The sequence below is a fragment of the Ictalurus punctatus genome, chromosome 4, assembly GCF_001660625.3.
Source record: "Ictalurus punctatus breed USDA103 chromosome 4, Coco_2.0, whole genome shotgun sequence".
Taxonomy (NCBI): Eukaryota; Metazoa; Chordata; class Actinopteri; order Siluriformes; family Ictaluridae; genus Ictalurus; species Ictalurus punctatus.
The window spans coordinates 10488890-10502861 of NC_071284.1; the positions used below are offsets into that span (position 1 = coordinate 10488890).

General features: G+C 39.8%; 1 protein-coding gene across 5 annotated transcripts in view; it reads right to left on the bottom strand.

The window, feature by feature from the left end:
- Window positions 1–496: 496 nt before the first annotated feature.
- Window positions 497–13972, bottom strand: part of ppfibp1b (PPFIA binding protein 1b) — a 36608-nt gene continuing 23132 nt past the window's right edge. For 4 of the 5 annotated variants that reach the window (XM_017466620.3, XM_017466619.3, XM_017466624.3 and 1 more), the window contains 19 exons: window positions 12418–12479; window positions 12220–12304; window positions 11943–12076; window positions 11288–11379; window positions 10659–10718; window positions 9887–9947; window positions 9708–9740; window positions 9447–9618; window positions 7794–7935; window positions 7506–7637; window positions 5600–5750; window positions 3917–4028; window positions 3704–3792; window positions 3254–3376; window positions 3039–3164; window positions 2770–2958; window positions 2478–2651; window positions 1747–1812; window positions 497–1664 (listed from right to left, as the gene is read on the bottom strand). In XM_017466620.3, the coding sequence (XP_017322109.1) occupies window positions 1578–1664; window positions 1747–1812; window positions 2478–2651; window positions 2770–2958; window positions 3039–3164; window positions 3254–3376; window positions 3704–3792; window positions 3917–4028; window positions 5600–5750; window positions 7506–7637; window positions 7794–7935; window positions 9447–9618; window positions 9708–9740; window positions 9887–9947; window positions 10659–10718; window positions 11288–11379; window positions 11943–12076; window positions 12220–12304; window positions 12418–12479 (2090 nt within the window). In that variant the 3' untranslated portion in view covers window positions 497–1577. The remainder of the gene's footprint in view (window positions 1665–1746; window positions 1813–2477; window positions 2652–2769; window positions 2959–3038; window positions 3165–3253; window positions 3377–3703; window positions 3793–3916; window positions 4029–5599; window positions 5751–7505; window positions 7638–7793; window positions 7936–9446; window positions 9619–9707; window positions 9741–9886; window positions 9948–10658; window positions 10719–11287; window positions 11380–11942; window positions 12077–12219; window positions 12305–12417; window positions 12480–13972) is intronic. The other variant, XM_017466621.3, reaches the window with a different exon arrangement.

The window sequence follows — 13972 nt, forward strand, 5'->3', positions numbered from 1 at the left end:
ATCATAATAGAATTACCAATAAATCTAGCTTCACGACAATGAATTGTGGCCTGTTTCAGGGTTATAGAGCTCTGTTCGAGTGCATCTCACATTGAGTGGATCCACTGATGCTGTGGTCACAAGCAATAAATAACATCGAACTGCCATAACAAGCAAAATGGAAGGGGTTTTAAGAACCTGTTCAGCCCTCTCAAATCTAGAACTGCATAGAAACCACTGTCATTACCAAGATTAGACCTAAATCTGGTGTACAAGAGAAGGGAAAACACTAAAATATTCAGTGTCAGATAATTCCAGGAGTAGGATTGGCAAACACTGATGTTTTCTGGAGATTTTCTGCTCTACACTGATTTGGGTTAGGCTATGCCTTAATCCAGGCCAATCCATGATGGTTCTGAGAGAGGCAGTAACTCAAACCTATTTAGGGCTAAGATAGTAAGAAAAAAAAAAAAAATCTATAAGCTGGTAAAGGAAAACACTATAAAGTATCAATAAATAAGTGTGCTGTAGTTTAATTAATTGGCCTTTTACAAATAAGCATAATAAGAATAATAACACAATACACAAGTATGGCTGGCAAAAAAAAATCCTTTGATGAGTAATAAGAACAATTTTGATATGTTAATAGATGCACAATATAAAAAAAATGAGAAAAGCTTAAATAACATGCAACTGTACAAACAGGGCAAGTTTTCATTACATTTCATCTTCAGTAATGTCATTATTCTGGTGAGGGTCATGGTTTACATGGTGTATTTCTCAGGAACACTGGACACAAGGTAGGAATACAACCTGTATGGGTTGCCATTCCATCACAAGGTATGTACTGAGTTTTCATAATGTTAACGATATTGCAAGCAAACAGAGACATCAATGAGCATACACAACATTCAGGGTCAAATAAACCTTGTACTGATCTATGAAATACTGTGAAAAGTTTTTAAGAAAAATGTACATATGGCAGACATCATGTGACCGTAGTGGAATTTCGTAATACTTACTAGGAGTGTTTAACAGGAAGTTGTTGTTTTAAAATCTCATTTCCTAAAATAAATTCTATTATTCAGAGGCTAAAAGTGTCATTGTGCTCGGTTTGCCATAATGGACACAACAGATGGGTGTGGAAGGCCAGCAGGAAAAAAAAAAAAATATATATATATAAAATCTCCAGTCCCTAGTTGGGAGGCAAACTACAGTAGGGCTGCTATTCTTCCCCTTAAAAAAAAACTCCTTAAAATATGTCGCTGAAGCACAACCACATGGTAATCATACAATTTCAAGCAAAGACGAGACTGACTATTCAATATACTTATACATCTGTTCCACGGAGACATACTGTATTCACAACCGTGACCCATATTTTAGCTTAAAGAATGACACCTACTCTGCACTGTATACTATGGCAAATACTGTATCATGGTTCTTTTATAGGAGTTTACAGAAGGTGAATACACTCATAAGGTATAGCTAGCACTGACGGATTTTGAGAGAGATAGATAGATATGTGCAGAGAGGTTGGCACAGTCAGTTCTGATCACAGCAGCACCACTATGGGCAATTGTGCCCAAACAATGTCCTCAAACATTGGAGTCATCATCAGTCACGCTGGGGTTGGGCGACGATGTTACAATCTCCTTAAAAAATTCGTCATCTTTCAGCATACTCTGAATCACAAAATATTTGCACTCATTACACATTCTAAAATGTTTAATAAAGATGTTATATTTAACTTGTTGTCTTTTTTACCGTCAAATTGTTGATGCCCTCTGAGAAAGCCCCAATTTGTCGCACAGTTCCCTCTGAGTCCTCCATCTGTGGATACAAAAACAAACAAACAAACAAACAAACAAACAAACAATGAAAAATCACTGAAACAGTCTAAATTAGGTAAGATGTAACATGTGAAGTTCAATTCACGCCTTTCTCATACTCAGAAACACGTTACTATTTTAGGAGAAGAAACACTAAAATAAACAAAAGAGTGGGTCCAAATGTTGTCGCTGTGATCAAGTTTAAATGGCACAGTCCCACTGATGGTCATGGCTGTCATGGCCTACACGGTCCAGATGGCTGCAGCATCACTAGGCACCATAGATCTCAACACAGCACCAGGGAGGCATGCAGCTGCACAAACACTGCACAATGCAAGCCCAAGCACATTATGGCACAGACGGCGGAGCAGCCTTGAGGATGCCCAGAATAATGTCACTAATCAAACTGATGCAGTAGATATGCATTGCACATGGAAGACCAAGGCCAGGAGGAATCCTGGATCTGGGTCTGGAGCTCTGCCACAACCGACAACCAGCAGGCAAATTCTACCAACAACCAAAAAATTGAAATGATGCAAAACCTACAGCCAAAAATACAAATCGAAGAAAAATAAAAATAAAATAAAGAACCCGGAAATGGAAATGATTTCTTGTGGTGTACAGATTAACTTAGCTGATGTCCTTGATCGGTCTTAATAACTCCACCTGTTCTAGTCGGTCTAGGTCGTCCTCATAGATGTGCAGCTCCATGCCTCTAAATCCCTTCTGGAAACTGTGTCCTTTTGGCATCTCAATGTCCATGGGACACACATACTCCTCATTATCCTCCTGCCTCTTCTTCTTCAAAGTCCCAAAGCTCCCAAATGCCAGTTTTCGTGGCTAGATACAACACAAAATGAGAGTTAAGCCAGATTAAATAAACCAAGATTAAAATAAAAGACAATGGTAACCAGAGTTAAATCTTGTTAAGTCCTATAGTATGGTTGGTAAGCTGTACCTTGACCTTAGCGGTTGCAGTGAGTAAAGCGTAGTCAGGATTCTCCATACACTCCTGCTTCGTCTGCTGGGCCTCTGAGCCCACCAGCAGGTTAAAATGAGTAGCCAGGTGCCTTCGGAGCAAGGTCTTGTTGGGAGGAATGTTCAGAAGCAGCGCCATTGTCTCCACGTTAAAGCGAGGCTCTAAAACCTGAACACACAAACACATGCCCATTCAAGACTCATCCAATCTCAAACACTTTCAGGATAGTTATCCTCCTTACAGCTCACCATCAGTCCTCCATGGACGCCGCTGCCCCTTAGATTGGGTGCGTATTCGGCCAGATCTACAGAACGCAGCCACTCCATCACACGGTGATTGGTCCACTGAGAGATTTCAGCTGGAGTGATGTTGTTCTAGGAAGACAGACAGATAGAAAGAACATAGCTTATACAAAGCATTAATGGAATGCAATATTATGGAAATATTTCAGCAGCACATGTACCTCATCTGAGGGTCTACGGCGCAGACAGTTGGGCTCGTAATTGTTGAGGCGGAGAACTTGGATTGCTCGCTTAATGCTGAGGTGATGCAGCACACTGCCCACTTTCAGAGACAGCAGGTCATCCTGACAAGCACGACAGAGCTTATTGTAAAATGTATTCAAACTACACTGTATTCAAAGTGTTAAAAGTGTACTGCCCAGTCTCAAGTTTTGCTTGCTCAGAAAATGACTAGGTTAAAAAGTGGTAGCTAATGTAAGGTAATAACGTATGGTGAACTAGTCTGTGAGTGTATTAATACAGACTAAGGGAAATGAATGGGTTTATGATTATTATCCTCTTCTTAGAAAGTTTCTCATGTAGCACACTGTGTTTGTGCCCTCGACAAAAAGTCAGCAAGACGTCGGTCAACATTTCTGCTATTAGATGTGGTGTTCTATCCGAAAACTCACCACGGTCATGTAGTGAAGCATTCGCCCATCCACTTTTGCCTCATCAAACTGAGTTTTGTACTGAGGAAGTCCAATATCATCAAGCCATCCTGGGTGAAGTTATCGGAAATAAATATAACATCGGAAACACTTAAAATTGTTAAATGAAACTTAAAATTGTTAAATAAAAAAGTGGAAAATTGGATAGTGGAAATTAGAAAAACTATTCCTTACTTGTTACCCATTGGTAGTCTAGTTTGCCCTTGTTGTCATCCTCCTCAGAGCCCAGTGCTTGTAGGGCCAGTTGCAGTTTCTTCCTGTGGAGAGGATGCTTGATACCCAGCTCCTACACACACACACACACACACACACACACACACACAGACACACACACTCTCTGAGTACTATCAGACCTCTGTGTGTTGTTTAAAATATAAAATATAAATACCACATCTCAATGTGCTGTTTAGTTTCAGGACCACAGAGATTGGTGAGGATCACAGAATGTAAACAGCTTTGTACAGTAAAGCAGACTTTTCACCATTAATACAAATACTTTTAAAGTAAAGCATTCAATTAAAGATTGAAGATTCATTTTATCGTCCATCGGAGGGTAAAAATCTGCCACCAAACAGCACCAAATACTAGCTCAGGGTCGAAATAATCTCAATCAGATATATCAAGTAGTGGTGTAACACAATATCCGTATCTGTATCTAAACTTGAAGTTGCCTATTTATTTATTTTTTTCAATTAAATTTGAACCTCATCACTGTGCCCTCTGAAACACTGGGGGGAAGGTAAAAATGCCAGTACTGTCTGTATGGTCTGCGAATTCTGGCTCTGAGAGACCTTCAGCCTCAGCTACAGCACTCAAGTTCATAATGCGTCTCAACTAGAGCCTAATCTAATTACAATCTAACTACAAACATCCATCCATCCATCCAACTTCTATACCGCTTATCCTTTTCAGGGTCACGGGGAACCTGGAGCCTATCACAGGGAGCATCGGGCACAAGGCGAGGTACACCCTGGACAGGGTGCCAATAACTACAAACATTCCAATTCAATATTAACCAACACATCCAAAGCAACATATTAAAGGTGTTCATTTTTCTTCACAGCTTTTGCTTGTTTGATAACAACTCAGTAAAAGTAAAAAAAATAAAATAAATAAATAATAATAAAAAAGGAACCAGTATAAAAACCAGGATTTTCTCTACAAAGAATCTATAAAGCTGTGCCAGGATCACATTATTCACGTTATGTCATTTTTAAAATGTTTTAAACTTATTTTATATATTTACAAAAAAAGGTTATAACTGCATAATACACGAGTGGAAAAATATAACTCATCAACTTCTAGATACTGGAAGTTTGCCACCATGACCACACGCTGTTCTAGTATAGACAGTGTTTCTTTCATGGACTGGGGTATAGCGCCATGGGCGTAACCTGGCCTGTGCATTCGAAAAGTTTTTCTTTAGCCCTGAATAATTCTTCACTTGGAGCGGTTTGTCACTACATAACATCGTACAACATCAGTAAAAGAAGACAGCAGTGTTGTAATTTTGTATCTACCGTGAACGGAGGCGAGACAAATCAGACAGGGTTTACAGGAGTTACCAGTTAAGTGAACATGATATGAGCAGAGATAAGCAGTTAAATCCATACAGTGATAGCTTAGTTGTGCCTCCCCTTGGCTAGCGTTACCAAACTAGCCCAGTCTAAAAGTTTTTTGATGGAGAAGAATCTGGGCTCAGCCGCGGATGATTAACAGTCCGCTAACACCCCTGTATAATGCCCTCCCCTCAACACCCAGGTATAACTGTCTGGTTGTAGAGATGCAACCACTGAAACCATAACACATTTTATCCAAAATACATACCAATTTGTATATGATGAACTGAATGCTCACCTTTTCTAAATTCTGTGGAGAAGCCTGCAGGAGAGTTTGTCCTGAGGAAATCCACTGTCTGGCCAGGTTCACGTACAGGCCCAGTCCCTGCTCCTGCATCCAATCGCACACCTGCTCCCGGGACCAACGCGCAAATGGAGCATCCACCTCACTGATGCACACACAATACAAGTACAAACAATTTCAGGTCCCAAGTGAGGCACTGTAAGCAATGTGTGAGTCTGATATTTCAAAATTGAGAACCTGGTGTGGTGGCCTGATACAACCCATGGGGTGTGTCTCATTCAGCTCCCTAATTCAGTAGTTCACTAATTCACTGATCAGGGAGTCAGCCATTTTAAGGGCTGTCTCAATCGCAAAATCCTTCCAGTGCACTGGAACGTTTGCTACCTTAAAAAAAAATCCCACAATGCACCTCAAAAACCAGGAAGCATTGATGCTCACTATGTTCCCTTATTGGAAGTGACATGCTTTCTGAAGCCTCTCAAAAAAAAAAAAAAAAAGGTGAAACTCTCAGCCAACTTCTGGCTACAGATGTAAGTAGCATGCTATTGTTGTTGTAAATCTCAAACGATTACTTACATTTTAACGTTAGACGTTCTATATACGGTTTGTTGGAGACTAACGACTTTTAAATGTTTAATGATTAAAAATAAATAAATCTACAAGCTTGCCTACAATCCTGCTTGACATATTTCTGTCACAGAAATGCATGTGATTAAGCTTAGAAATTTATAAGACATATAAAAGTTAAATATTAGTTTTTAATTTTTGGTAATGTTTTACAATGCGAGTATGTAATCATGTTGCCAGAAATTCAGTTATCAGTGACCCAATGTGTAGTGAGCCAGGATCCTTACCAGTGCCCGAACTCCATATACTGATTCATGATCTAGGGAGCTGGTTGAGACACACGCATGGTTACATGGTGATATTTTCTACTATACTGTATATAGTTACATAAACGTTCCTGAACAGTAAAATGTTTTTTTTTTTAAAATTACATGTTCAGTGTAGTTTCTTTTCCGTCTAATATCCGTTGTAGAAACTGTGAACTGTCGCCATACACCTGACATTTTTCACAGTTTTTGGTTATATTTTAACACATTGGTGCAGAGCTATTTAATCTACATTTTTAGCCGTTTTCCCCCTCTTTTTGCCAAAATGATTATTTAAAAAAAAAAAAAAATCATTTTCCACCAAAGAATTGTCAGTACATTTCTAATAAATACAATAAATACATTTATTTTATTTTAGTTAAGCTTAACTTAGTCAAACCTCCATCGATGGATTTTCACATTAATGAATGCAGAACATTCTCCATTAACCTTGACGGAACGTATCAGCGCAACTTTCCAGCTGGAACATCGAGTCGAGAGTGCACTGGATGTGCACTTATTAACGTGAGACTGGGGAATTGGTTGCGGCTTCCAACTGTCAAACACCAAATGAGCTCGAAAACACTACGTGACTGTCAAATCATTCCAGATTTGTATGTCAGTGGGAGCTAAAACGCAGACTGCTATTCTAGTGGATTTTTCATCTGACTGTACTTTTAAACATATTTAGGCTAACTGACTGTTTTTACCACTGTGTTCATTAAACTGGCTCCTTACCCAACATGATAAGAAAATAGCCTAAACAAAGAAGAGATATCAAAGTATATAGAGGCAGAAAAACCCAGCTTTCATCTTTTGTCTGCAGAATTCAGCCACAGCGACATCCAGGCTATTCCCAGACCTCCACACATTTATCGAAAACAGCAATTTAATGCAAGCACCAGTATTTTTTTATGTGCATGAGGGCTTTGGTTCACCACCAGGGGGTGCACGCGTCACATATGTTAGTGTTGGATTGTTTACTTGATCAGCAAGCGCAGCCCACCCTTGTGTGAACACTGACTGACCTGTTAGTGCTGTGCAGGTCACGTGACCACCCCAGTCTGGGACCGGCTGTGGCTCGGACTCCTCCCCGCTTGAACTCATTTTCTGATAGGTTGTCATCCAAGGTGAATGTGGTTGACTGACTTCTTGTAAGCCTTTAGTGAAGAGTAGTGTATACAGATTTATTTAAAAGTAGGGGATTTGAGAATGCCTAATGCCCCAATACTATTGTGCATGTATGTTGCAAAACGTAATTATAACATTAGAAAAAACTAAAGGGGAAACGTTTCAGTGTTAGACAGTCTACTCACTTTCCTATGAATGCTTTGATTCCCTTAGACTTCTTCTTGCCCTCTAGGCAGCTGGAGAGAGTGTGTGTGCTGTCACTGTTGCTTGACTTCTGCGGCATCCCTGCAAGATCCAGATGGTCCATGCCGTCACGCTCCGTCTCAGCTGTTCAAACACACACACACACACCAGAAATTACATGACCGACAAGTTACATTCTTATAACAAGAACACCCAATCTTGTTAGATTTCACAAGAAATAAATAAAAGTTCAGGCTAATTCAAAGTAATTACACAAATGTATTCATAAAGTCCAGTGGACAACCATCCTACAACAAATACTACAGACACCGCTACAGGACATCAATGTGAATGGAATCTGTTGAGAATAAAAGAGTAACTGACTCTGAGGGAAACAGAGAAGCCATGCATACATGCATGCTTTAAAAAAAACAACTAACTAATACACAAGGCAGCATTTTTATAAAAGGTTGATATTAAATAGATGAGGGGCGCAGCACTTTAAAGAAAGTTCTGTTGCATATAACAGCGCTGGTCTGGACTATGTGTATGGGAACACAGTTGTGTGAATGTGGCGAAATTGGATAAGTGGAGGAATGTGGTTCTGGAATAACATGTTACTGGGAGGCGCTACATTTCCATATCCTGCAAACCCAGCCGGCTCCTTCTGGTAAAGTGGCATGAGTGGAATGACAAAGCACACCAAAGACGTCAGAAAATTCAGCAGGGTACTTCATTTATCGTTGCTGCTCAGTTCTGCTGGCTTTTAGAAAGGTGCAATAAAGATACATGAAAAATAAGATGGATTTTCACACGTAAATTTGGCTGACTTCACTACAGAGTATAGCAGACATGCAATACCTTAACCGCAAACACCCTTTTTACCTCAGGTTTTGTCAAACAGAGATGTGAATATTTAAAGGAAAGATCCTGAATGACTTGCATATCAATATTTATCAGCAATATGGGATGGGATGTTCAATTGTGCAAAATATCTACTTTACAAAATCACAAAACACATCACAAATATTCAATATAAAGACATTTAACGTGTTTCAGGGGGCAATTTTTCCTTTAAGGAAGGAGAGGTGAGAGAGGAGGCACTCAGACCACTCAGACTGTGGTTGTAGACTTCACACAACACACGCATCATCAAACCGATGTCAAAGGAAGAAAAGAAAAAAAAGCAAGGTTAGGCAATTAAGTAAAGCACACTCTTTCTTTGGACAGATTTGTTGCACTGATGATTCTGTTAAGATCATTTAAAGAAGATAAAGCAAAACGTTACTTTTTCATTATTTTCTGAATGGTTAACTATTTGGGCGGCTGTGGTTCAGGTGATGGAGCGAGTTGTACACTAATCGTAGGGTTGGCGGTTCGATTCCCGGCCCACATGCCTCCACATGCCGAAGTGTCCTTGGTTAAGACACTGTACCCCAACTTGCTCCCGATGGCAACTTAGTGCCTTGCATGGCAGCTCTGCTACCATTGGTGTGTGAGTGTGTGTGTGAATGGGTGAATTAGACACAGTGTAAGGCGCTTTGAATAAAAGTGCTATATAAGTGCAGACCATTTACCATTTCAGGACCTTTAAAAGTACTACTGATGAAGATTTCTCAGGTACACAATACTACTCAAAAAGAAAGTAGGATTACCAAGATTTGGAGCACTGGCTGTTCTCTTGCCTCCTCTGAGCTTAAAGAAACCTCGTCCAAAAGAGGATCTCGCCTTCTTTGTACCAAAAGCGTCATCTTCAACCGCACGGGCGCTACTGGTGGACTTCGGTGGTAAGGTCGTAATCTTGTTGAACTCCTCAAAAGCACGACTCTACAGCAACAAGACATATTAGTTCACAAGCATCTCACACAATATCTGAGTTAAGAATTGCAGAGAAAATGGTGATGAGCAAAACCTACTTCTGCTGGACTCTTTCCAACTGCCAAAGGCCTCTGGGATTTAACAAAAATAAAAAAAAGAAAAGAAAAAGAGGTTTTTAATAAATATAGACTAATTAAGCTTTACTGAGACACACAAATAACGCTGCTATTGGTAAACCCGAAATTTCCCCAAAATCAGTCAGTGGAATGAACTTCACCTTTTCACTAGTGTTGCCATCCAGTTTGCTCAGGCTGCTAGATTTGGGGACCTCCACCCCTCTGCAGGAAGAAGAAACCATTTTTATCATTCTTTATCAACCAAAACCTCTGAAGCATTAAACCACTGATACGATTGAGCACAATTTCAGTTAGATTGATTTTACTAGACAAACTTCAGTAATGTGATTTTAATAAAAGTATCTTTGTAAAGTTCCACAGACTGACAAACCAAAGATGGATGTACATGTGACAGGTGCATCTCTAAACAACACGGCCATACCAAGTTCACTTATAACTGCACCGAAATTATAACTGTCAGAGTTGTAAAAACAGATAAGTTTCCATCAAGTTTTTTTTTTTTGCACATAATGTAAGTGATAATATGAACATGCATTGAAAGAGGAACTATCAGAGCGATCACGTGGATGGAAACTTGGCTACTCTCGATTTGTCCTGGAAATCATCTGCAATCACCAATTTCCCTCCCCAGGTAACATAATTCAGCACAAATAGAGCTTTAGATATTTCAATCCTGAATACCAACCCTGAAGAAATCAAATGAATTACACCAAGCATAAATGGCAACAACACAGATTTATGTCTTTTACGTTATGGTCAAGCAAAAACACTTTTTGCTCATTAGGAGACCATAACAGAGAGGATAATTCATGTATTAAAACAAACAGAACTCTTGACAGGTTGCAAACCTGGGGATGATTTCAGATAAACTGCTGCGAAACCTCCACCTTTTTGCAACTCAAACATACTCACTCCAGACTGGTACTTATGGCAGGCTCCTGTGACTGACTTGGCTCCTGATGCACTGCATCACTACACAGGATAAACACACATGTATTGGAATGCTAGCATGGAGGGAAAGGAGTGATGGACAAGCAAGTTTGGGATGTAAACAAAAAAAAAAGTCACATGATGATGAGGAATAAAACGGAGTGAAAAGTGAAGGGAAAAAATGCAAGGAGATGCTGGATATGACCAAGCACTGTGGTTATAATATGTAGAGACAAGGGAGAGCAGCTAATATTATGCATTATATATTACTTAATTATTAGACTAACATATTTATAGAAGGTTGAGATAATGAGATGCAAAGAGAGTTGAAAGGAATAATATGGACTATATAGGAGACATGACAAAGAACAAGTGAATGATCTTGTGAATTGAGCAGAAATGTAATAAAAGGATTACGGATGAGTCTCTTAGTGATAAATGTATTGGGTTTTCTCCTTTATTTCGAAATTGCATTATTATTCTAGTGCTGTTCTTTCTGTGATCCGGTCACACTGATAGATGTCCAGCCTGCCAGCCAGGGGGTTAATATTTATATATTTCCAGAAAGCAGACCCAGTATGAGGTTGTGTTAAGTGATTTGAGAAGCTCACCTCTGTGACTCCACGTCTATATCAGTCTCTAGTCTGGGTTGTGGTGTGGATGCGAGTGAAGAGACATGCAGCGTGCTGACAAACGTCGTTGGCTAAGCACAGAAACAAAAAAGACAGAGGAGAACGTAGATTAGTACAGTTATGGCTTTAGAAGCCATAATAGTTATGGCTTTAGAAGCCATAACTGCAACCAGACGATTCCGATAACTGGAGATTAGTCTTTCGCTTACTTAAAGATGGGAGCAAATACTTTTTCATAGCCCTGTAGATAAACTTGGCCCAATGAGCTGTCTACTTCTGGCTTGTTATACCTTAAAGTGAGCGTCTTGAATGTTGTAACTGAAATGAATCCTCCATGCTGTGCAAAGCTCTAATATGAACCATATGCAGACTCAGAGAGAGGCTTGGATGTGACAGGGAATGTCATCTGCTCATGTTGGCTCAAGCCTCACAAAGTTCAAAAATAAAACATTTTCAAGGGTCTCAAAGAAAGCTTGACAAGCTAAAACAGAAACAATATATCATCTGAAACCATGCCATAGAGCCAAACGAGAAACAGTAAATAACAAAAGCTCTAAAGTCCTACCACTGCACGCAAGACTGTCTGGCGTTGAGATAACGTCTGTTTCAGACGCATTGAATTTAGATGCCATACCTCATCTTGACTCTTTACTTCCTCAGCACATGACAGGACGGACTTCTCGGCATCCATGGAAACCGACATTGCAACTGACATGGAGAGAGAGCTGTCGCTGTGGCTCTCATCGCTTTCTTCTTCTTTCGATTTATCTGAAAACAAAGTAGAAAGGAAATAGCGATTTAATTGGATCCGATTTGACTGAACACGGATAGATTTAGACAGATTCAGACTGAGCAGGCAGATTTGAGCATCAAATATCTTTTAACAACAGTCAGGTGTAAACTCTGTTCACCTTTTCTCCCTTGCACTGACATGACCATGTCTTGCACCTTCTTGTAACGTGTAAGCGACTGCCGAAGCTCCTCAATCTTGCGATCCTATGGTGCAGGCACGAAAGATACACAGATTAAAATCACAGTTTAAAAAAAAAAAATTCACCCAAACACCGAAAACGTAATGTAAAAAATGTAATGAATATTGGAGGAAGTACCTTTTCTTCATTGGCTGCCATAAGTGACTCAACTGCTTTCTTCATTCTTTGCACTTCCAAATCTGCAATGCACAGACTGTGTAGTAAAACAAGAGTAAAGGACTATCTACGTTTTGACAGCCAAATGAACATGTGGACGCTGACACAAGGCAGACAACAGAACATAAATTCCAGTGTTATAGAGGGAGCTGAGGTCCAGCAGTGACGGCATCGCATATGGACGAGCTCCATACAGTTTACTGTGAGAGTGGAGTGCACAGACTTCCAGCCTCAGAGACGTCCTAGGAAGAATTATGTAGGGAAGGGAAGGAAAGAAAGGATGTGGAGAGCTGACAAACGTGTTGACAGGAGCTGGAGGGCAGAAGAGGTGTTACTGTTAATGCACACAGGCAAGGAAAAAAAAAAAACACAGTGCTTGCTGGGCAAAACTGTGTAAACAGGAAACATCCAACATGCTGAACGTCTGCGAGATACTTGCAAGCTGGTTTAGACTGTCTTGGTATCTTAGTATGTATTTGAAGTGAACACTCCAGCGAGTTTTCTAATGTAATTGACATCAATGTGTCTGTGCTTAGCACAAACAGGAAATCAGACATGTTTCCCCTGACATGAGAAAAGAAAGCACAACCCATTTATTTGAAATTCACTTATAATGGAGGTTTAAGGGGAAAAACTACAATTGTTACACTCTAACAATAAAGATCCTTCATCTTCAGTAGGCACTTTATCCTGATCAGGGGTGCAGCGAATCTGGAGCCTATCCCAGGAACACTGGCTTCCGAGGCGGGAATACACTCTGGGCAATGCAACATAGTCAATCCACCTACTGGCATGTTTTTGCAAAGTGAGGACAAACCAGAGAACCCGGAGGAAGCCCACAGGGACATAGTGAGAACATACAAAACCCCCATATGGACAGTAAACCGTATTCAGGATAGAACCGGGGATGCTGGAGCTGTGAGGAGGCAACAGTGGGGTGCCACAAAAAATATAAACAAAAAAGTAATTCTATTCACTTTTTCCTGAAATTTTGCAGTATTCAGGAACAACAGGGCAGAAACTGACTACACTGCTAAAGCGAATTCTTCCTTCTGTAAAAGTAGCACCATCTTGGAACGGATGGAAAGCAAAGATTTAATTTACAAATACCTTTGACTTAAGAGTTAACCAGTACACTGAACAAGAATATGTGATGACAATACCTCCCCAACACCTGCCCTTAGACTTCCATTATATCAGAGTTTTGCATAAATAGGGTTTCAGTTCTTTCCTCAGTACAGGGGAAACGTATGGAAGCCCAGTTCCGCCACGGAGGAAAGAAAGGGAAAAAAAAAAGAAAAAAAAGGGTAATTGCAACTTCATACCTCACAATTCTGACTTTTTTCCCCCTTGGAATTATGACTCTATATATATATATATATATATATATATCACAATTCTTATTTTGAGTTAACATCTCACAATTTTCACATTTTTCCTCACAATTCCGAGTTCAATATCATAAGTTTATTTTATTTCTTGCAATTATGTGTTTCCATCTCACAATTTTGACTTT